Source organism: Anabas testudineus, chromosome 22 (genome assembly GCF_900324465.2).
Source record: "Anabas testudineus chromosome 22, fAnaTes1.2, whole genome shotgun sequence".
NCBI lineage: Eukaryota > Metazoa > Chordata > Actinopteri > Anabantiformes > Anabantidae > Anabas > Anabas testudineus.
In genome coordinates, this window is record NC_046630.1 from 13,162,645 (window position 1) to 13,187,592 (window position 24,948).

General features: G+C 39.3%; 1 protein-coding gene across 1 annotated transcript in view; it reads right to left on the reverse strand.

Moving 5' to 3' along the window:
• Positions 1-24,948, reverse strand: part of LOC113148375 (transmembrane protein 132C-like) — an 81,024-nt gene that overhangs the window by 25,436 nt on the left and 30,640 nt on the right. Inside the window, 1 exon segment of the mRNA XM_026340064.1 lies at positions 5,434-5,623. Coding sequence (XP_026195849.1) covers positions 5,434-5,623 — 190 coding nt within the window.

Genomic DNA, 24,948 nt, shown 5'->3' on the forward strand with positions numbered 1-24,948 from the left:
TCTCAAAGAAGTTGGTGAGGACCAGAAGTAGGCCTACAGTTTAAAGGAGGTAAATGTTTCAAAAAGGCAAAATTCATGCTAATGCGTGTAACGCAGCATGAAAAAGTAAAAGTTTGTTCTATCAAACTGGCAGTGTTGTATTCAACAGGTGAAATAAATAAATACATGTAAATCATAAAAATCTATAAATCTGATTACAGAGGTTTTAAATTCTATTTTTTATTCTATTACATACATAGTAGAAGATTAAACAAGCTTAACTACAGCTAGGAGAAGTAATGTGGAGAAAAAGAAGTTATACTATAGAATTTGCTTTTCCAATTAACTAAAACACACAAAATAAATAAAACTAAAAGTTTGGAAAAGAGCTTCCTTGATCTTTCTGTCTGTCTGTCTGTCTCCCTCTCAGACTTGCAGTATAAGATGATCAATTTTTGATCAAGATCGGGGACGTGAAAGGGGCCTGGTGCATAAAGCTGATTTCACAAGGAGTAAGCAAAACGGATAATTAATGTTGTCAAAAGGCACAGGCGAAAGAGGGCAGTAAATAAGAGGCCTGTATATATGCGCGGGAACTTAATTAAGCTATAAGGGGCATTATGGCCACATGCAGATGGCTAATGCTGCCTTGAGGACACTTAGGATGCCAGTGGATAGCCTCAATGCACAACCTATTAGTACTCTGCCAGGCCATTTCCAAATACAGTTCCTGACAGTATGACTGATGGCAGCCTGCTAGAATACTGCTGGCCGGTCCTGATGCTGCGATAGTGCTGTGAGTAAATTACAGATATGAGAACAGCTTCCTTTTTATCTGTGGCTCTTGCCAGCAAAGGACACAGTTTCTTATTAATTCTGTTGTCCTTGTTCCCTCAGCCTGTCACGATCTGTCAGATGCTGGTATGGAGTAAGTATGGAGAAAGCATTATTTGGCCAAACCATAATTATTCCCGACAAAGGCACTCACCCATGACCAAAAAACAAGGAGAGGAGAAAAAGAAAAAAACGAATGCTGAGATTCCTCCTAATGGTTCTGATTATAATGCTGTGGGATTATGAGCACAAAGCTAATGTTATTGAGTTTGAAACGGAGTGCGTTTCAGAGGCTATGAATAAAATGCTAATGATAGCGTTTGGGATGTACTGTAAAGAGCTATGGAGGCCACACTATCTCCCGTCTAATGAGAGAACAGAGAGGCACAGCACGGCATGCGAGAGATCAAAAATTCATGGGAGGATGTAGTAAAAGTAGCACACTCTCAGTTGGCATGTTCTCATCATGTACTGGTTTTTTGAAAGCTTGTTAATAAACACGTTCACTGTCTCTCTTCCTGTATACCTTGTTGGTTCCAGGTTACACTCTGTCTCGGTTTAGCATCACAGCTTTCTGTCTGGGACTCAAATCCAATTAAAAAAAATTAAAAAAAGAAGCCAAACAATTTACAAGTAATTGAAATAGAGTAAAGCGGGGGTAGAGATTCAGTTTGCACTTTTGATCATTAAATCTAATCTTATAAACTGAACTGCTGGAGGTAACAGATTCTCTAAAAAGATATGCTGCAGCACATAAACTGCTCCTGATCAAACGATGGAGTTCGTTGGAGTTATTGAATCTTCCAAATTTCCACTTCTTAAGTTAGCAATTATGAAATCTGCCTGATTCTTGATATAAATCAACATTTTCTTAAGCATCCTCCAGAATAAAAAGTGATTGCTTTGAGAACAACTCTAATTATCTCATCCTGATGCTGGAATTCTTCTCTTGTCCAGTAAAATCTAACTTTAAAATGAGTGTTGCATTACTTCAGATGAATGTGTTCTGCACTGAACTAGCCTAGTAAAATATCCAGTCTGGCTGCAGAAAGACAGAATATTGTGAATCACTGATTGAACCACAGTACAATACAGATTGCTCGGAGGAAAATAACATGCTCTAAAATTACTGCTTTGTCCATTTGTGCAGGATGAATATCCAGTAGTGATCTTTGTTTGCTTTTATGCAGTGATTACAGGCACTAGGAGTCCGAAAATCTAAGCTTAAGACACAACCCTCCATTAACAACTTATTGGGCAAGTTATTCTCACACAAATATACTTCTGTTTAATGCCCCTGTTCACTGGTTGCTTTTTTTTCTTTCTAGTCTTTCCTATTTTTACTTTCCGCCCTGAACCTGTCTCCATCAGTGGTGTTAACGCATTTGTCACAGTTTCAGTCAGTTATCCTTGAGGACAATTTACAGCAACTGTCAAAACAAGACAGCCATGTAGGAAAACCTGAGTCCTGCATTTCATTTTTGGCAGGCAGAAACTCCATGAGTGTGTGCATGTGTGTGTGTCTCTCTGTAGGAGTGTAGGAGTGGAAGCCAGAAGCAGATCTGAAAGAGATGAGAGTTTTATTGAACAGCGGTGTCTGGCATTCTGTACACAGACAAGCACTGCAGCAATGATTGGTGTCTACCAACAAGTTCTGCTGCAAAGGTGAAGATTGATGTCACCTAGTAACACACAGTTTAATCAAACTATTTGCTGACTCTGACTTATATCCTTCTAATTCATTACTTGGATCTGAAAGTGCAATATGCGCTGTCAAAACATGTGTATGACTTGATGAATAATAGAACAATATTGTATAAATGCCAATAAACTGCAAAACTATATATATAAAGAAATGTAAGTACAGATATAGAGGAATATGGTACAACATACAGGCATCTACTGTAGCGCCACTGTATTTAGTGCAGTAAACAGACAGATCAGATGATGTAAGTATTATGGTATTTGCTGAAGTCATCGACCCTGCATCATCACTATTTCTCAATAATTAAATATAGAATAAAACTCCAGCTAATATAAATGCCATATTTTATTTCGTGCTACTTCTGCATCACCTGAAATTGGAAGTACGATGATGAATTAATTCAATTGAACATTTCAAGAATACAATGTACGGTACAAGTTAACTTTGATTGGTACCACAAAGTACAGAAGCAAAAGTTCAAACGTGTTACAATATGAATTTCTCAAATTCAAAAGTTAAGAGGCCAAAGTTGGACAAACTTCAAAGCAAAATTTGATAGGCGCTTGTTGCCTTGATAAGTTGAGATTTCTCAACTTTTTCATTTTCTACAGTACAGAAAGCTGCCCACATCAGGAAAACTCAACCAGAAAATGCTCCCCTGCAGGGGCTCCCAATTCATTCCAGATAAAACTTCAGTGTATTTCAGATTGCACTGCACCGTGTGCACCTCCACAAACCTCATCTCAAAAGTAATGTAGAAAACTACAGACAGAAAACATTTCTCCTTCTTAATCGCCTTACTGAGAACAGTTCCTCTCTTGTGATTAGGAAGACACATTCCACTGTTGTTTTTATGTCCAATCTCAAATCCTATTTATTTTCACTTTCATTTTTATGCACTATTAGAATAGTGACGCAGTCGCTTCTCATTTCAAAGCCGTTGATCTGAGGGCGAATAAGCAGACGTGTCATTCTTGTCTAAAACTATGTTAAGCTAACTGTTGGGATTTTTGTTAACTTACTTTTAGCATAAACTTAATGGAAAAGTTTAAGTTGAGCTGGAGACACTGTTCCCCACTACTTCACCACTCTCCTCTAACCAGTGCATGTATATGTGGTTATACTAATTAATATTACCTAGAGTTTGGGTCTTATTTGTTCTATATATTAACTCAAATTGTCCTTGTGCAATTCACTCTCCCAGCACTTTCTTAAATTTCAATTTCAAACCTGCATGATGCAACTTTCTGACAACTAGGCATACACTGGGAAAAAAAAGACAAAAACACATCATGACATTAAAAGCTGAGAGATGTAGTCAGATTTTCAAGACTACTCTACTTGCCATAAATCAGCAGTTGCTGCCTCTCCAAATAGCCACAATAAAAGTTTATGAAGCGCTCGGAGGCATTTGATTTTTACGTGGACATTATCACAGATGAAAATGAAAGCTATTCTTATCTCTTTGCCGCATACAAATGGTTTTCTTTTAATTTTGGAAAACAATTATGCAGCAGTTTATCATGTTTACATAGTAATTATCATAATACAATTAGCAATCTGACGCTACTTGCCAATCCATCCATGTTTGGACTGTCTAAATCCAAACTCAATTAACTTCTCAGCACACTAGGAGCCATACTAACCAGATTACTGACATTTTAAAAAGCACAACTTGAGTGGTAAAATGACTTGAGCCATTGGATAGTAATAGTTTTATTTTGTATTTATATATATATTTCTTTTTATTTCATTTTAATTTAGACTCCAAATGCTCCGTTGTGTGCACAATTAGAAATGAACAGTTAATTTTGTGACAGGTTTGTTTTACTACTTGCAAAAATCTATAATTAACTGTGCGATAATTAAAAATTAACACACAATGCTGAGGCTAAGCCCTCAGCACAAAGCAGAGGATGTTTCTTAGTCACAATGATATCCACTGTTAGTCAGGGCTCCTGCTACAATGCCTAAGATCAAATATTGTAAACGCTATAATAATTGCCCGTTCATATTGTGGGAAAGCAGGATCTTAATATAGAAGCAGTTTGCTTGTTCACCAACTTTGCTACTCCTTGGATAAATGTTACTGTATTACAGCTCCAACAAAAGAAGCTGGAAGAAGCTGTTGCCTAGAAACGACCAAAACTATCATTCTAGTAAATATCATATAATGAGGTGGGTGTTTAACTTCTGCTTTGTTTAGCTGTCACAATCTGACACTTTGGTAAAGTTGTGATTTTTTTTGTATTGCTTCTAAATTTAGCACATATTACCACATTGACACATTTTCTACTGGTGTTGTTGCATGTGCTGTACTCTGGCACGCCGCGCTTGAAATGAAACAATGAGGTGAATTAACTCGGTTAAGGGGAGGGAGAGAAAGGAATTGTAAAAGCTACCATCTAATATTCAGGAGAAATAAGTTGTCACTTTGGTTGCGCTGAATGGTTTTTGATTTAGGCCTTAAAAGTTGCAAAAAAGTCCAATTAACTGAGACTTATACTATATTTAGTGTAATCTGATTGGTGGTGTCCAGTTTTAATGTCAGTGTCTAATGCCTTTGTGGGTGTGAGTGGACTGTGGTCATAAAGTGTGTTATAATAATCACAAAAAGAAATGTGTGGGGCACAGTGAGCGTGTGAAGTGCAGGGAAAATTACATGTACTTGAAAGAATCTGGTTACTTCTGGTTCGACCTGCACAGTCTCGCCTCTTTTGTATCAGGTCTGTTTTTTCCCAGCGTCAACATTTAAGTTCCCTGATGCCCTTTAATTGTGTACCCTCCTCCTCTGGTTGATGTTATTCTGCTTTAACTCGAATGATAACATGACTTTACACGACTATCACCAGCTTCTGTAGCACATGCCGACAAGCAAATGTCCAACTTCCACAGCTCGACCACCCGCTCCTTACCATGGCTAGAGGAACGATGCCGCCCAAGTCCTGTGGCGCCAGGCGGATGAGGGTCTGCACCTCACTGGTCACGGTGCGGGTAAGTGGATACTCCACCTGCCACGTCACCTCCCTCCCCCTCTGAGTTACCATCAGCCCGTTCACCTCCAGGTCCACTTGCAGCACTCGCTGGTAGCCTGCCGCCTCCACGCTGCAAGGGGAGATAAAGGAGCAGATTTAGATAAAGGAGGAACCTGGAAAATGGGAGAAAAAGAATGATAGGTAGCAATCGGAAAAAGGCACTAGCCAAAAAGACAAGGAGACAGAAATGAGGTGGGAGTGAAAAGGGATGAGAAAGTAGCAGGGGAATAGTTGAGGTAAAGGAAGGAATAAGCAGAAATGAGGCAGTGGAATAACAAGAACACAGCAGGAACTGACAGAAATGGATGAAGGTGAGAACAGTCACACTATGAATGATGGGAAAGAAACATGAGGAAGTCAGACAATAAGGAAGAAAGAGGAGGAAGGAGGGAAATGGGGAAAGTCGAGCAGAAACAGTGAGGGTTAGCGTGAGTTTAAGAAAAAAAAAGTGTAATTGGTCTTTATAATCCATTAACAGGAGGGTTTGGTATGTGTGAGAGTGTAAACACACACACGCACACACGTAACACAAATCCTAATAGGTAGAAGAAAATTTAAGCAGTGTATCCTTCATTTTAAAGTCTGATGTGAAACTAATCGCGGCACCATTGAAATTCATTCTCACATCCACACAGAAGTGTGATGTTGACAAAAAAGAAGCAATTTATTTTTCCCTCTTGCAATATGGTGTTTCCTTCGCAGCGATTGCAAGGGCAAAGCAAATAATTTTCTCTCAGCTGATGGAGATGCAAACAAAGCAGAAAAAACAATGAATTTGCTCTCGGATGCTCTTTGTCATGGTCTAAAACAGATGCAACACCTTTTCCAGCAAACAAATGCAGACACAAGTACATGATTTTTTATTGGGGGGGTGGGGATATAATTCACACTTGGGGTTCTGGAAGTGGCTCGTGGAGAGAAATGCTCATGTTGCATAACGTTGATTCTTCAGATGAGAGGAAAAACGCAAAAGTTAGTGGCAATTTGAAGATATTTTTAGAATTTCAGAAACTAATCAGAGAATCAATAGATGATCAATATTGTGCTTGAACACAAAAGGGGAAGTCGTTAGAATACAGTTCTTTTTAAAGTGCACCATCCTCTTTGGAGTTCTGTCATGAACACTATGTTTGTGGTTTGGTTCACACAATTAAAACAAGGCTGGAGAGAACCCAAATTGAGCATGAGGAGGGGGGGAGGGCGCTGGGGTAAGATCCAAGGCTTTCCTTGAACATATTTTGGCCCAGCCTGCATTTTAAACCCCCCCCCCCCCCCCCCCACACACACACACACCCGCCAACTCGCCTTTATGTGTTCACACTTCAGACACTTGTCTCACTTCAAAGTGCAGATTTAAGGATCCATTCTGGTGGGAAAAGGTGTAAGCGAGCAGCATTTTGGAAGCTGAAAATCAGTGCTGATATAAAAAAACAAAACAAAACAAAAAACAAAACAAAAAAACAACAACAACTTTAATAACAATTCTGGTTCAGGCAGGAAAGCCTTCCAGCTTCATGTTCTGAATGATACTAAACGTTTTCCAAAAAACCACGGACGCTTGGAGTGATCACAGGTGATTCTTGGTGTGAATGTGGCCACACAGCGTGCGCTGTTGAGAGTCTGTTGTTGAACACAGAGGGATTGCACAGGTATACCGAGGTGTAGTACAGCACAGTTGGCGGTGCCTCTTTGTGATACTGCAATTTACAGTGCACTGTTGTGAATTTCACTTCCTCTTTTTGTCGAAAAACACACGCAATAGCACTCTAACCAAGAAAAAAGAAAACAACATATATATCCTGTGAAATCAACAGTGAATTTGCTAACACATAATTTATTCCACTGTGCCATAGAGCTCCAGTGTTGTTGAAAAACTCTTAATGAAATTTGGCCACACTGTTGCACTGGGTAACATGTTCTTTTTTTTTTTTTTCTCTCATTCCAATACACAAGCAGACCTTGTAGTTTATTTTCATTTGACGCAACATATTGTTCACGATGCTACGGCCTGAAATCTCATTACAGCACCAAATATGTATTAATCCATGACTGAAAATAGATCCCATTAACTCCAATTTGAATAATGTTTGCTGAAAACCACGATGCCCAGCTGTTGTGGCCTGAGCCTTGTTAAAAAATGAAACTCTTTGTGACCTGTTTTTAAAGATTTATGTTTTGGACATGAGGCTGGGAAGTTACTGAGCATTGGAAGATTTTGTGGGATGGACTTACACCCTGTTGGTATTACTCTTTTGCCATTTAAAAAAACATGTGAGTAGTTAAATGAGATTGCTGCAGCAAGCATTACCTCTGACACAGTGAAAAAATATCCAAAACTGCTAAGGTAAAAGAAGGTATTCCTACAAAATCACTTACAGTATGATGACATAATCAAGAAAAAAACGAAACAACCATTAGAAACACTGCGTCTGCACTTTCAAAAATATGTTTTTCATGCAGGGTGCAGTTTAGCACATTCTGGACTCATTTTTGCTCTTTGAAATCAATTTCCTTGTAATCAAACTTAGACATCAGGAGCAAAACGGAGTGAGCGAACTGCTGAGAGCAAGGTCTTTAGCTCTGTAACTGGTTGTGGAAAATCTCCACTTTTCCTTTTGTATGGCTCTGGACTGCGCATATCAGCGACTCGCTGAAGCTCGGCTCCATCAATCTCTTTTCTTTTCTTTTTAAGTGCTGCAGAACCACAGTGGCTGCAGTGATTATGTGGTTTACACTTATAGTGTACCATTACAGCCAAATCTATTATCTGCTACAGACAGTCCTGCTTTACAGTGAAGCTTCAAACAATCAGCACTGAACTCTACTACCTAATTTCTCTTTTTCTGTGTTGTCTTTTTTGTGGCACCCTCGATTCCTTCCTCCCTTGCAGTGTCGTGTTGCTTCCAATAGAGGGCAGTGTGTTCTCTCTCTCACCCTCACCCCTTCCACCAGCATGTGTTTGGGATGATAAATGTCCACAGCCCCCCCCCTGGTTACAGAGGTCAGCCTGCTTCCTCCATGTCTCATTAGAAACACAACTGCACCGTGTGCCCTTTTCTCAGTGCGATTACCATACAATTCAATACACTCACTGGCAACTATCACTTCTCCTGCCTTGACTCATGGATGGGGATGAGTGCCAGAGGTGGAGGCAAAAAAAACAAAAAAAAGAAACACAGAGCGGAAACAAGGTTAGAAGGGCTAGAATAAAAGGTAAATGTCTACAGGGATCACAGAAGTAAGTGTGCCACTACAAAAGCAGCACACTGACAATACCCCAGAATCGTAGCAGGTTTGTTGTGGTGAAATGAGGTGGAATATCGGTCATGTCATTTTGAAGGAGGCTTTTGAGATATCTCCATTTGTCAGCCCCTATTGTTGGATGTGAAAGCACAAACTGAACCCCGTAAAAGAATCCACTCAGAGGAAAATATGTGCACTTTTCAATTCACTTAGATACATTTCAAACACGCTCTTGTAGCAATAAAAGGGCTCTGCGCGGGACGAAGCGGCGTAACAGAAAGGAAAAAAAAAAAAAAAATTGACAAGACTGAAATTCCTTTTGTTGGAAAACAGCAAAATAAACGTGAAGCTGAGGAATACAAACGCCCTGTTAAACATGCAGCCATGTTTTCCTCTGTTCAATCTTAACACCTCCCTGGATATCTTGCTCTGAGAGAAGGTAGTGAAAGAAAAGTCGGCTGTCTCTTTTGGAGACCCGAGGGGTTCCTTTCATGCACAGCAGTGATTTGGTTAGCACTGACAACAATGATACATCAAAGACCTGAATCTGTTTCGACACAATGAATCAACAGCCAGTCCGGCAGCAGAAGGAATGAACGTGTCTATGTGTTTGTGTGCACCGAGATTAATAACTCAACCAGTTCCATTCAGGTAAAAGTGGATATATATATTTTTTTCTATAATGGGAACCAGAAGACAATGGGATTTACTTCAAAACAGACACGTCCAAGTTGTTTTCACAGGCAGTGTGAGAACACAAAAGAAACCTCTCTGCCTGTAAAAAGGTTGGCCATGACTGCTGTTACTGTGTAGTCAGACTTCTGTGGATTTTCCTGCCAGTGAGATTTTGTTTGCTTGTTGCGCCGTGGATGGGATGTTTGTGTTTGTGACCCAACCCCCTCTCTACGCGTGCTCGATTTTGCCCGCGTGTTGACAGTGAGACAGATAAACCAGAGATGAGGACATCATCTGCGTGAAAGAAGGACGTTTTAAGATGTAGGTCCAGGCTGAAGAATTGTTTTTTTTACTTTCGCTGCTGAGCAACAACACATATAGATAGAGACAGACATGTCTTTACAGCTACAGTGTAGGTCTCACAGCATTGATTACTGTCATTATTGGTTTTGGAAACATGTTTTGTCTATAAAATACTGAACAAAGCCCATAACGGGTCCAAAAGCAGTCGAGCATCTCTCTCTCTAACAAAGGCCACGTTCACACTGACGTGTTCTGTAAGTGTTCAGCATTTGAACTTTTAAAAGATCCATTAACCTTCGGTTGATCAGCTGGTTTAGCGCTACCGATTTTCCTTTAACAAATAGACTTTTGGATGCAGACCCGCTGCCGACAAGAAAATATAAACAGGTGGACGCATTGTTTGGACACCAGCATGTGCAGCTGCCTTGGCCATAATTGAATTCTGACATGTGAGACCAGCAGTAATTCAACAAAGCAGGTGTGAAGATGGATGAGATGAGCAACACCTGACCTTTAAATAAAGATCATTTCTAACTAAATCTTATTTTCCAAATATAAATAAATGCATTTTGAGGGTCAAATGTGGAAGAAGAGCATGGTCACTGTGTTTATTTGTTCGCAATGGTTGAGTTGATCCACTGGGTATAGTTTGGGGGAATCTTTGGTCCTACTCCTACTCATTAAAATAACAAGTACCTGGGCATGCTCAGTAGCCTCTTTGGAAGATATTGCAACACTATTTTTTTTTGCAGCCGAGAGCCTTTCTTTTCTTGATTTAGGAGTTCTCACCCACTAGTCCTTCCAGATCACTTCAAGCTCTGATATATACGTTCAGACTGTTTTACCCACACAGCATGTTTTAAGACCTCCCTTTTCAATTGTGTTCAAGTCAGGGGACTGTGAGGGCTGTTCCAAAAGAGCCACCTTTTGTTTCTTAGCCAAGCTCTATTTTGAATCATTGTCCTACTGTAGGACCCAGCTTCGACCTGAGAGCTTCACATTTGGAGCATCTGCAGCACGTCAACTCAGAATCTGGCATGTTTACCGTTCTGTTTAAGATGCTGGTAGGTCTATTTTTGAACTTTGGACATGACAATGCTACCTGTTTCTCTTTACTTAAAGTATTCTAGCTAAACTTAACTAACTGCCTTGTAGCTCTTGCTCTGTATTGAACCATGTATGGAAGACGTTTGTGTAAGACGTAATTACTGTTCTTTCTCCCTCTCTAAGTGTCCTGTGTGTGGTGACTCGGATGATTTGCTTTTGCAGCTGTGTTAATTATTTGTAGTTCACTTACACTCCAGCTGTGCAGCTGAGTGTTTTCTGTATTTGGCATTTTCGATGTGTCTCCAAACAAGAGAGATTCTAATTGGTTTGAAGACCTCAAGGGAAATCAGATATTGCCTCTGATGAATAAAACTCTGATGATGTGTGTAGTTATAAAGGTCACCTTGCATTAGTAGTCGAGACTACCTTTGAGAACTGTAGTTAAGAAGAAGCTTACCTGAATTTGTACGTAATGAAGGTCATTTAGAATGGTGGAGATGGGGGTCATTAGGCTATTATGATTAATAAATTTAAAACTGGTGCAGCAGAAACCATATGTTGTGTGTGTCAGTGTGCCTCCCAAAGGAGTCGGGGCTCGTCTCTAATGAGTTCCACTATCTCAGGTCTAATCTGTCTCTTCTCTCCAATGATGCTAATGAAATCCTATTGAAGCTAGCAGAGCCTGCCATTGACACTCCTCTGCTGCTACACTGGTGAACAGCAGACCTGAGATCCAGCTAAACAAGATAGTGTTGGAAGAGGTTGGTACAGGTGAGTTATTCAGCCAGCAGAGTCACTGGAGGTCCTGTGGGAGCTGTGATGGTTGATGAGTAGGATAAAGCAAAGAAAGGACTAGAGAATAAAACAAAAGATGCAAATGAATAGCTCAAAATGATGTATGATTAATCATGATTAATTCATCGTGAACAACACCAAATGAACCAAAACGCTGAAATGATTCTGTGACGTTAGTCAGAGGCAACTCACTGTTACATGTGAAAGTTAAAATAAATTTGGTGACACCTATTGTGAATGTGTTTATGAAGCGATAAAGATTGAAATAAGACAGACAGATAATGAAAGAGATCCTAAAATGAAACCATGTCAAGAACCAGATGAAATGTACAATAACCAATTTATGGATGCTGGAGATGTCTATCAAACCCTTGACGACAGCCCGTCCCTGTCAGTACAGATTAGTTTGCTCTCTCAGTAAGACCTGCAGAGGTTGAAAAAACAGACTAGACGAAAAATATTGCAGTTTTTCAAATTCCCTTTCTGATCTTTGTTGGGTCTTGTTTGATATTTTTGATATTTTTTAGTCTTCCACTACTGTTTTGTTCTGTTGCCGTCCCTCTTGCTCATACCATCCCTCACCTCCTTCCTTTTCCCTATGAGCTTCTTTTCCTTTTCCCCGCTCCTTTCGTAACCCACCTTACCTTACCTCACCTCTCTCAACCACCTGCTGGTCAATTGTCTTTCTCCCCTCCCGCTTTCCCCTCAAACGACGTGTGAAATGAGAGGATTCCAGCTTCCTGCATGAAACAGATGTGGCTCTGTGCGCGAACCAATCAGACAGCAGTATGCTCTACATCGCAGCACAGGCTAATCAGAGCCTAAACAGCAGCGATGAGTAAAACACAGGCATCTCTTAGAAATTTTTGTTTTTGTACAAGGTACAAAAACTTTACGCCGCCCTCATTTTTTAAGAGCTGAATCCAGGTCAGATCGTCACTAGAAAGATGATGCCAACGCTGAAAATGAACTTTTTTGTTTTATGTTTAAGAATGACACCATTAGTTATAATTTTATGCCATTCCCCACACTGTCGCAACAGCAGTTTTATATGAAGAAGTATGAAGGAAATGGCTTTTTTTTTTTGTTTCTGCATACTGTTTCTGAAATACCCTGCTTATCACATAGCAACAGGGTGCCTGAAAATGTATGTAAATTTATTTTAGAAAAAGCAGAAAACAACATATCAAAGGAATGTTTCAGATGTCTCATCAAAAACCTCAAACATTCAGGGCAAAAACCTTACCCATCAAACACTGAGGTATTCTAATCCTGCCTCATATGCAGCTAAACGCAATGCTGCCTGAATTACATTCATGTGCCTTTATAAAGACAATTATGACATATTAAATGGGTTTGATGTTAATATTCCTGTGTTTTCCATGCATTATTTGCCTCTATAAATATCCTCGTGAGTCACGGTGAAATATCTTTGCAACTATGACGTGAATTACCATAACATTTTTTGCAGACATTGGTGCTTACATGATTTCTGATATCTTTGGTGATCCTATGACCTCTTTCTTTCATAGCCACTACCATGTCAAAAATTCCACTTATTCTGTGAAACATCCCAAAATCTCCTTGAATGAACAGCATTACATTTTGCACAGATAGTTGTGGTTGCTAGGCAATGTATTTTCAGGACGATGGTAATCCCTTTACTTCCACCCTGACGCCACCAAGACGTTGACATTTTGAGTTTTAAGTGAAAAATCTCAACAACTACATTAGCATGATATTTTGTACCTGTACAGACAAACACGCTCCTCTCAGGACTGGAAGAGCTTTGGTGATTCTCAATACTTTGGTTTATGACTGATCATACTACATAAACCCAATGTTTGTGCGGGCTCACTAATGTGTTTTGCAGTTTTGTCTACATTTGTTATGATGTCATGGACTACTGCACCTCCTAGTGCATTGTGCCAGGTTAAAGCACAAAAAGTACTGGATTATGTTTCCTATGCAGACTGTGATGTTCTGGCACCACCAACTGCTCCTGTCTTAAATACTGCTCACTACAGATCACCTATAAATAATATCTGTTGATGATGAAATGATCACATTTTTAACAGTACAACTTTCATGATGAAATATTTTTTTTGCAGTACTCTTTTATTGGACTGAGTTTAAGCTAGGTGAGCCTGATAAACTGCCAGCCATGTGTAATTTTTTCGATTGAGCATTTTCCCTGACAATTAAAGTGTTGAGAGACTACTGCTGGCCACTAAACGCTTCTCAAGGATCAGCTGGCAGTTACGAGCCACGCTTAAGACAGTGAATACAATACAACACAATCTGCCACTGTATAAACTCCATCTTCTTTCCCCTTATTGATTTCCGTGAGCTGTAGGAGAGTTAGTAAAATTCTCCAGAGGGCTATGTGCTCATCCTCTTATCCCGGACAATAAGATCAACCCAGTGTGACTGGCTAATCTCCCCCTTGGAGTTTAAACTCTCCAGCAGAAATGACACTTCTTATTTTTCTTGTTACGCACACATAGAAACATAGATGACAAGGATTAGATTAAGTTGTCCTTTCCATTATGTGCCTCTCAGTTGTTGCCCACTACTGTTAAATCTTATGATGTGCATAAACTTAGGCTTTGTGTGTAGGGTGGCCTGAAAGGGTATCTATTTGATCGCACTTGCTGGAGTATTCTTTCATGCTTCTATCTTTTCATCTCTCTTTTTGCTTTTGGCATACCCACTTCACTGTGTTCATTCATTCCTTTTCCACACTTTGTGTTTTTAGCTATCGTCGATCTTTCAATGTGCTTTAACATTTTGGGAAAAGCAGAACTTTTCCATAGCGCTCCCCATGCCATTTGCCTTTCTTTTATCAACAAAGTGAAGCAAAAAAAGAAAAGTTTAAATCACTGAAAATATTTCTTTTCTTTCTATCTATCTTTTCTATGATGTGTTTCAATGTCTGTTTTAGCAAAAAAATGCATTGTGAAAGCACTGAACAGGATGCCTCACTGGACCTACCTCACTTATGGCCTGAGTTCCTGGACAGAGCTCACTTCATATTATCTATTATTTGAATCTGCCATTGACATGGTGGAAACTTGAAAAAGAAAAATACTGCATTTCTGTCCCACTTCTCCTTCTTCCAATTTGATATACTAGAAAGTCAATATAAGCTATGACTTTTCAGCTCTTTCTACATCTGAGACTACTATCAGAGGAAAATACAAGAATTTCCAACAAATTCCAGCAGATGTGTAGTGGTGATAAAATGACTGGGATTATGCAGAATATAACAGCTATAGCCTGACATATGGAAACAGCCACAGCTGAATATTAGTTTCAAAGAGCCCCTGGTCCTCTTGCATCTTATAGCTCCTGGGTTAAAATGTGTTAAAGTGTTGGAAAATATTGCTTAAAGTTGGGGCTATTTAGGTTTTGGTAGAAGTTTGACTGTCTATGAAATCCCTGGTCATATTAGTCGGGATTCAGTTTTCAAACTGTCAGCCAAGTGACAAACCAAAACCCTGATCCAAGACTAAAACATCAAAAGCATGAGCTAAACAGCACTGTGAAGATACTAAGAGATGAGTGTACAGTGTAGGGTAATTTAATTTACCATTGTTAAATGCATACTAGGTGTCTCCTAGCTGCCATGTAAATAACGTAGTTGTGGGGAGTTGTGCTCTGATAAACTCTAGGTGACAGTGGAAGAATACTTACTATGAGCTTTTATGGCACACTGACTTTAGCCAAACGTGCTGTTTATTTGTATTTTGATGCAAATCTGAGACTTTGTGTCTGAGTTGTAGATGTAGGACAGTAAGAATCTGAGAAGAGGTGAAGTGAAGTTTTTAACCCAGTTACATGATTTTAATTGCTACGGTTTTCTTTTTTCAGGCGACCTTGTTGTAAAAATAGCAGCACATGAGTGGACTCATTTTTTTTTCATTAATATATTTTATATCGTTTTTTTTATATAGTTTTTTTCATTTTCATTTTACCTTATTGTTTTAATGGAATCTTAGTATTGCACCTGACAGCTACACTATAGTCAGCTCATGCAGTTGTAGCATGTACAGTAACAAGACATATTGGACATGCAAGCAGATAAAAATTGAAACTGAAACACAGGTATTTTAAACAAAACAACCTTTAACTGTTAATGAATCATGAGAAGAGAATCTTGTGTTAGAAAAGTTATAGATAAGAAAAAGCTCTGTACAGTAAATTATACTCAAGAGAAAACCTGATTTGCAGTGTTCACCTTATACGGTGTAGTGCTCACTGTGCTGCTGATTCTTTCAGCTACCTCCTCCTGTTTGTCCACGTTTTTATTCTACTTAAGCTCAACTGGGGTTCATATTTCTCTTTCATTGAAGCTAGGTGGTGTCAGTACCTGCACCATTATATTGTGGGCTATTTTATGGTGCTGGTGGTCCATAGTTCAACTTTTTATCTCACTTTTTTGTTTTACTCGATGCACCATTTCTGACTAGGTAAATCAGTATGACAGTAGGACTCCCTTTCCCTTTGCTCTGCACTGTTTTTCTTCTCTTTTTCATTGCGGTTATGTAATTGAAATGGGAGAAGTTCAATCAACTTTCAATGACATTTTATCAAAAATATCACCAGCTACCACATTTTTTGCAACTTGGTTTGGATTGGTGTTTCATTAGAATTCACCAGAGCGGAACTGCTGCTAATATTTTCAGGGTTTTTACATGCAAAGCAGGCTTTCACATGCATTGCTTTACAAGGGTATGTTACCTTGAACCAACCCAGGAGCAAGGTTTCTGACCACAGATCTCACTCTATCACACAGTCTGAGCACAAATATAAAGGCAACAAACTGCATTCATGTGCACAGACATAAACAAACAAACCACTCCCTGGCTTAGTTTATTAAACTGGTATATCTGGACAGGGTTAATAAGAATGCTGACCCCACCATAACCTCATGCTGACCTGGACCCTTATTTCTGCTCCCTTCCCTCATTAATCTGTCAAGTAAACAGAACCCTCCTCACCAACTAGATGAGAGAGGGATTTGATCATAGAGGGAGAGGCATACAGGCCCTTATTATGTCATCCCTTACATTTGTGAAGCCAACATTTGAGCAAACAACTTTCTAAGGAGATAGAGCTGTGATTTGTCTCATTTCTCACAAAAGTACAGTAAAAACATAAACACACACACACACAGGACTGAGTATGATCATTCAGAATTGGAACTGGTGAATGCATCTTTGTCAAATCCCAATTACACTTTTACAACATATGAAAAATACATATCCTGGTTTCCTAGTGTCATGTATGGTACAGTACTGTGCTACATTAACCATATTCTATACAGTACATTGAACTGTTGTTGCATGCCTGTGTACTAAAAAAAATCCCTTTACAAGTTCTTGCAGTACCTAGAGTAAAAAAGTACACCTCAAAAATAGCTCTAAAGCATTAACAGAAGCCAAGGATTCAACGGATGATTTATTAGAAGATGAAATGAATCAGAGGGTCTGAGCCTAGGGTTCCAAGGCCAATAGGGCCTGTCTTATCAAACACCAACAGGCTCCATGGCCAATCTCCAGCTTGTCTGTGGGCAACTCCCCATCAGCGCTGGCTTTGGTTGCTGATAAAGTCAGATTGAGGAACTACACAGAGCTTTGTCGGGAGGAAAGGAGGGATGACTTTACTTTTTTCTCTACTTCAAAATTGTTAACATGCTCCAGTTAGAAATAAATACTGAAAGAAACAAATCAAATTTTAAAAGCATTGCTGTATAAATCAGAAGAGAAGTTTGGACTCCTTTGACACAAACAATCATGGCTGGGCTACTTGATTCCGATTATGGGTTTCAAGTTTACTTGGCAACAAAGAAAAGGTTATAAATGCAATGCCTAAACATAACAGACTGACTTCATAGATAAGCGCAGAAGTTTACCTCCTGATGGTTTTCGACAGATTTCATGCATCAGCGTCTTTGGCTGCATTACCTGGATTAGTCACACAGTCAAAGCAGATTCACCAGTCCCAGAGGGCCCAATCAGGGATGTTTTACTTCACACAGACAGACATACTAGTTCACTGATAACATGCAGGTCAACGATATGATAAAAATCCACATTAAATATCTGATTTATGTGTCGAGTTTGTAAGGGAGAAGGTGAGATGGAGTAGGCAGAGTGTTTTCTCTGAGTAAGTGTATGTGGTATAAATCATTCCCCTGAGATTGAATTAATTACATTTCATTAGTGGCATCATGTCCGTTTTGATTTCCATTAATGATGACAGGTTTGAGGGAATAAATAAGACTTGTGCTTTAATTTTGATCATCTCAGACTCTTGGGGGAGTGTTTCTATATGACAGGATAAAGCATGAGGAGGCCCAGAAACACATAGGACTCATATGCCCATCATGCAAATTGAATTATATACGATCAATATTGCAGAGCCATCTAACGATCACATAGTTTTGTGTGGCTTGGTCTGCTGCAGCAATCTTTTTTAATATAAGGGAGGCAGTGAGAAGAGAGCATTTCACCAATGCATTAGTGGCCCTACGGGTAAACACAGGAAAATAAGATGTCTAGATGATTGCTTAAAAGGATTACAAAACATATTCAAATATTTTTCATACCAAATTGTATGCTACCTGTACCTGTGATAAGCCAATTGAAGAAAACAGCAGTTCACAAACATACAAATTAGACCACCTGGCAGGGTAATTGCTTTGTCTCCCCTATCCATCATCTATAACATTGTACTTTCAAAGGATCGTTCACACATTCAAGGGCATGCAGGAAAATGCATGCACAAACACACACCTACGCACATAAATGCATCTTATCTCTTCCTTAACCTGCACTTCTTCATCTCTTTCCCCCTTGTATACGCGCCGTCTAAATCTCCCCATTTCGTCTTCTGGAGTGCATTGTTTTTAACCACTGTTAATTAAAGAGATTACAACAGAGAACTAATCAAAACTGCCATGCTCTTCAAGGCACAAACTAATGGTAGCCTATTGTTTAATTTCCCTCTTAATCAAATACACATAAATAGGAGCACGCACACACACACACTGATACCCTTAGCAGGCAGGTCGTTAACCTCGATGTATCTCGCTGATGCATTGAGAGTTCCTCCACTGGAATGAGACTGCACTGAAGGGACCTTTGATTTAACTGAGGTTGTAAATGCAGTCCCACTGGTCCTGCTTGGTCTGGCCATTGATTGAATGTGTTAATATGCCACGAGAATTAAGCTCTTTGCAATCACAAAGAACAGCACAAGGCCCTCTGACCTCTCCCTGCGAACTGAAGAGGACTGAAAATCGAACTGACTTCTCATTCAATCTTCACTCATCATTGTTCTGTCAATTACTCCAACTCCTAACGACTGTCCAGCACGGAGTTAAAACTACCTTACAGACACATATTCACTAACCCAAACAGTGTATATTTGTATAGTCTCACAGCTCATGGGGTGTTAAATGTCACCGGTGAATGAAGAAAGTGCTCTTTATTTGACTTTGCTCTCATATATGCAGGCTAGTGGTACAACACAGAGCCAACATGTGGAATATAACAACATACTCACTGTAGGACGACACTACTGCTTATAGTAACGGATGTGTACGTATGATAGCATTGCCATCAGAAAAGCCACACATTACTGGACTTTCCACATATCATGAAATGTGGGGAAAGTGAGAAAACTTTCCATGAGAGGTGGCAAAGTACCAATGAGAGCAAGAAAAGATTGAACCCCATACAAGGCTCAAGGCTATTATTACCATATCATGAGAACAATCAATCAAATTGGTTTAAATGTACATGCTGTTTCAGGGCCACTTAGACATGCATTATGAGATCATGAATGCAGCACAGCGTCTATATGTGTAGTAGCACAGCACGGGCTGTTATCACACAACTGGGGTCCCGAATGACCTACGTATGATTGAACACAGCATGGAGTACAGGAACAAACACCTCATTCATGCATTTGCTGATCCATGTTCAGGTTCTGGTTGGCTGCTGTAAATGTCTAACCCTACTAGGGTTCAAATTATTCTCACCATATTAATATTAATCTTAGTACAATTGCCATTAAGATCAGTAAGCCGCAAAAAACTTTTCCATTTGCTCACAGTGCTGACCTTACTCCACATCCTTCTCTCACTGTTCCTGACCTTAATTGCATCTTACAGTATGAACATTGGAAGACGTGAATATATATAATAAACTTAAAGAAAACTAAACTTAATGTCTTTGGCTTCAGACTAACCTTTCTTAGACCTAGCATTGTGTCCATCAGCAGCACACATATTGAGTTGGGACTTGTAGTGTATAGGCACTGCACAGCGGACATCTGTATGACTAACACGATGTGATCTTATCACAACTGGATGTTTCATCTGAAAGATGATAAAAGATCATTTTGAGTTCTTGCACAGCCCTAAGGAACACAGCTATCTATAGACTTCAGCAGGTAATTTCACATAACAATGATAAAGAATATTTTATATACAGAAAAGTAATCTTGTACGGAAGAATAACAATTTTTAGCAGATGCAATTTCATCTAACTAGAATCTTTATGGACTATTTATACAGAATTGTGGTTTTCTTCTGTCCCGCTGCAGACTATGCTAACCATTTCAGGCAAAAGCAAGCCTTGGGTTTGCATTGCCCTCTTTGATGCTTGCTTTGTTTCACAGAAAGACCCTCAGAGTATCGCGTCACCTCCCTCAGCAGATGGCAGGGGCAAACACAGGATGACAAGCGTCTATTTCAGTGTTGCTTAAAACATAATTTCACCAACTGTTGGGAAACAATTTGAATCTTTAACCTATTTTCAGCCGGAGCTTTGCTCACTGAGCAGACTTTCCTCATCAAAGGCTCTCAGAGAACAATTCTGAGAGCCGTCATACAACTTCTCAGCATTTTTTTTTTTTAAATCCTCAATTTTTTTTAAAACCCTAAAAATATCTTTTACTGCAGTCGTAATAAGCGAAAACATGATGAAACAAGCATTATAGAGCATCATTGTGGGCTCAAATTTAATTACGTCTTGTTGTGTTGTCACTCAGATGGACATCTGGTGTTGTTTTAAAAGAGCAATCCTGAGAACTTTGCTGTACATGCTTGCATCATTGCGTAGGTGTTGCAAGGCAGTCTTAGGCAGTTTTTCAGAATAAGCCCTACTCCCACTCGTTCACAGCGAGAGTCCTCTTTAGAAGCAGCAGACAAACTGAATGTGGTGGCATGTTTCGTGATCCTGTACACTTTGAAGGTGAAAAGTTGCTGGAGGGTTCAATTTGTTCACTTGTTTGTTTGTGTGGCTCAGTCAGCAAAAACCCTTCGAGTACGCGCAGGGATGGGACTTAAAATGTACAGTAAGACTATTACAAATTTCAAAGTATATACCCACAGATAGCACAGAGTATAACTATGTTAACGAGACTGCGATGTCAGTCATAATTTTTGTTACACGATTGTCTTAAAGTTTGACGATGTCTAGCAGCTGCAGTGAATTTTACACAGCCACCAAATAATTATAATATAATAAATGTCAAGTATAGTTAAAAAAGCAGTAGCTTCTAAAGCAAACATGAACTTTTACTGAGCCTAACCATGTTTATTTACTGCCTAGTTGTTTCTATGCATAATGCCAACCATATCACTTTGTTTGCACAATTGTTATCCAGTGTTTTTGACCATAAGACATTACACCAACCACCATTTTGGTGCTATTGTACAAGGCAGCAACTGCCATTTCGGAGCCTGATGTCAAAAGTGCAAAGGTTTAGTTTCAACAAACCCCCCCGCTTTCGTACAATGACTTTGGTCATATGGTCGGGACAGATGACCTACATGGCCGTTAAAGCCGGAGGACTTCTTATTTTTACCATGAAGTCTAAGGTATCATACAGTATCATTCCCTCTTAACAAATGTAATGTCTGCATAAAATGCAAGTACGAAAGCTATAAGCAATGTCATGACCTCATGGTCATAATGTCGTCTAATGTTTCATAATGCTTGGCTGCTTTCATAACTTGAGATTCTGCTGCTTATTTAATAATAAATGACGAGGCTGATGAGGAAAGTAGAGAAGAGAAGCATGGGTGAAACTCGCAATGGTCATTAATTAAGTCTTTATAATAAAGCTTAAATGCTTGGTTAATTTAGACTAAATTAAGTAATAGAATTTTCTACTTTTCTTTGTTATACATCATAGGAAACTGAATGTCTTTGGCTTTGTACTAATGAACATAAAAAGCATTTTTCCCCATATATATTACAGACAAATTGAATAAATTAAATGAAATAAATGAAAATAATCAGCACGTTGATCAATCTTGTGTCATTATTCATCATTGAATAACTGATGCAGCCTGTAACAAAGTATTATTTTTATTATTATTATTTTTCTATACTGCTGTTCTCCAGTGGTTCCAGCGCTGCCTTTCAGGCATCTGATCATCATCTGAGCATCACTATTGCCTTATCCATAGTGGTCTTGTCATGACTGAATAAAGCCAGAGCCCTAAAACATTGCCATGACAACCAGATGAGGCAATGAATCCTAGATTCGATGTGTGAAAAAAGTTTTTATGTTCTCTCTTGAAGTCAACATGTCTCTGTGTGTGCATTAATTTGAGGCAGTGAGCAGATTGTGAAATGCTGGCCATTAGATTTGGTTTACTTTAATTAGTTGTTGGATACCACGCCTCACCTCCTGCAATTACAAATCGAACTCCCATCGCAGCTTGGACGAGCTACTGATTGACACACTGTGATTGGGCCATAGAGCTGCTGCCGAGGTAACAAAACCTTCATTTGTTTTCTTTTTTTCAACTCTTCCCCTCAGTCAAACAGGAACTCCAAATTGTGTTAGCTTTCATTGAAAAAAGATGAAGGACCCAGAAGCAGCTTGAGTACCTGGCATGCATGGCTGATGGCTCTTTTTTTTTTTATGTCGCAATGTGATTGTCCTATAGGAATAGAGGAACCACCCACTGAACTCACACTAACATGCACTGACCCAGAGTGAATGTACACATGATTCCCAAGACGGGGTGCATCCCCATGCCTAATTAAGCCAACAGCTGATGGGGATTTTGAGTTCAGCACCACTTAAAATAAAATGAATATGAATTAGCTTGATGGAAAGGAAAAGCTGTCCCTTCTTCCACGGCAGAGAACAGTGAGGACACAGTAACAATGGTCTGGCTGGTGAAGGACAAATCTTGGCATTTCAGTGTCCTAATACATCTTCATTACAGAACAGGCAGTATTGCATGATGACCACCGTGCCACTTTGATCTTGAATTTGTCAGCTTTATTACAGCCTGCAGACTTATACAGCCATGTGCATAGCAGTCTCTCTAGGGGCTAAATCTGCTCGACATGGACACACTGTACGACAACAGGGGCAAACCACTAGGTTGTTTAGGCATTATTATTCTCACAGAGTGACATGAAATCATGGCAGATTTGTGCATAACACCTAATTGAATAAGTCAAAAGTGACTTTGCCTATCTGCTAAATGCCTGAAAGATAATAATGTGGACTGTACAGTATGTATACAAGTGGGGAAATGGGGAACTGGCAGCTTCTGTATGTCGCTGAGACATTTTCAGTGCAGGATCGGGTCTAGCTCACTATGGGATTTCCTTATCTCTGTACCCACCCTGCATTCCTTGCTGTCTGCATACAGATGGCCTCAAATAAGCTGACCGTAGCATTCTGTGACACAGATCAGCATTATGAAAAAAACTGCTGGACTGCTTCCTAAAATGTTTCTTTGGGTGCACTGAACCACTAAACAGAGCTAAATACATGCAACACTTTTTGACTGAGTAAAAAGTGACATAGTGGGTTCACCTTCTCTACAAGGGAAATACTGTACTACAACTCAATACTGTGTTTATTTATAGGATAGTATTGAAACCCAGACATCTGAAGATGCTCCCTTTACCCATGCAGGCTTTCACAAATATGGTACTGTGCAATAACATTTGTCATCGAATTGAGTGTGGTTTCTGTGGTTTGCATAACAAAACTGTTGCCTGGATAGTTACAGTTGCTAGAGAGGGAATATACTCATGCAATGGGCAATATGTTTTTTGTTGTTTTTTGTTTTTAAAACAAGGATGAAATTAGCTGTAAATGTTTCAGAATAGTTCAGTTTCTGGACTTGCTCGTGTTAAACCTGCAGATGGATGAGCAACCCTGAGATTCAGAGCACATCTGTTTTCTTTTTCTTCTTCTTTGATTATATTAATGTCAAGCGCACTCATGTGAGGGTTAGGGCTTGAATAAGACCCTTTAAAAATAAAAGTACAAATGCAATCATGATGAACCTTCTTTAAAGTGGAGGTTGTTTAAAATCATCAGTCTACTGCTCTGCTTGTTTATTTTCTGGATAGAGAACAGTCAAAAATCAATGTAAATAAAAAAACAAACAAAAAAAAAAAAAACATTCACAGCCTTCCTGCATCACTGTTGCAGCAGCATCCACTTCTTGTCTTTTTATAATGAACTTCGTTATGACTTGCATTGAAAACCGTGACTATCTACACACCCGCAGATAATAATGGTTCACATACCGCTACTGCAATCAAGAGAATTTTACCGTTTTACTTGATTTGTGTCCTCTTCGGTTTGGTTTGGTTTCATCTCTTTTCTTCTTCTCTACTATTACTTCTGTCATTTGCTTCTCTTTTTACCTTCAACTCTCCACTGACTCTGTTATTTAAAGGTGCAGAAAGTCTGTACTGTTACAGGAACTGGACTATTTTTCTGAAGCATTGTGTACAGTTTTGGGACATGATTATGTGTTTCTGACCGCCTCTAACATCTGTGTACAGTCTGAACGTCCGCATTAAAGGTAGCGTTGTTATATTATTACTGAGTCTGTAAGTCTGCATGTCCCCCTTCAATACTTGCCTCCTCGTGATTGGCTTTTACTCCAGTCATCAAGCCTCTCTGTAACCTGGAGTTCACACTATTGGCTGAGCCAGAGGAGAAGTGATACTGATGATGTTTTAATGGTTGACAAAGTGAGCTCCAGTTCACATTAGGGAAATCTAATGTCTATCTTTTAAAACACCTTGGTTTCCATTTCTACATATTTCTCCATTGTCCCCATTCAATTTGTGGCTAATGAAGACCTTTTTGCACTTAATCTACCCACTGGATGAAAATTGAATCAAATTACTCCTTGAGTATGGAGCTGGTCAGTAGGAAAATATGTCAGAAAAGAAAACATCTTTGTGCCAAGGGAGGTAAATTATTAAATTAATTTAGAAAATTACTTTTGAGGCCTTCAGACTGAAAAGTGAGCTTATCTTT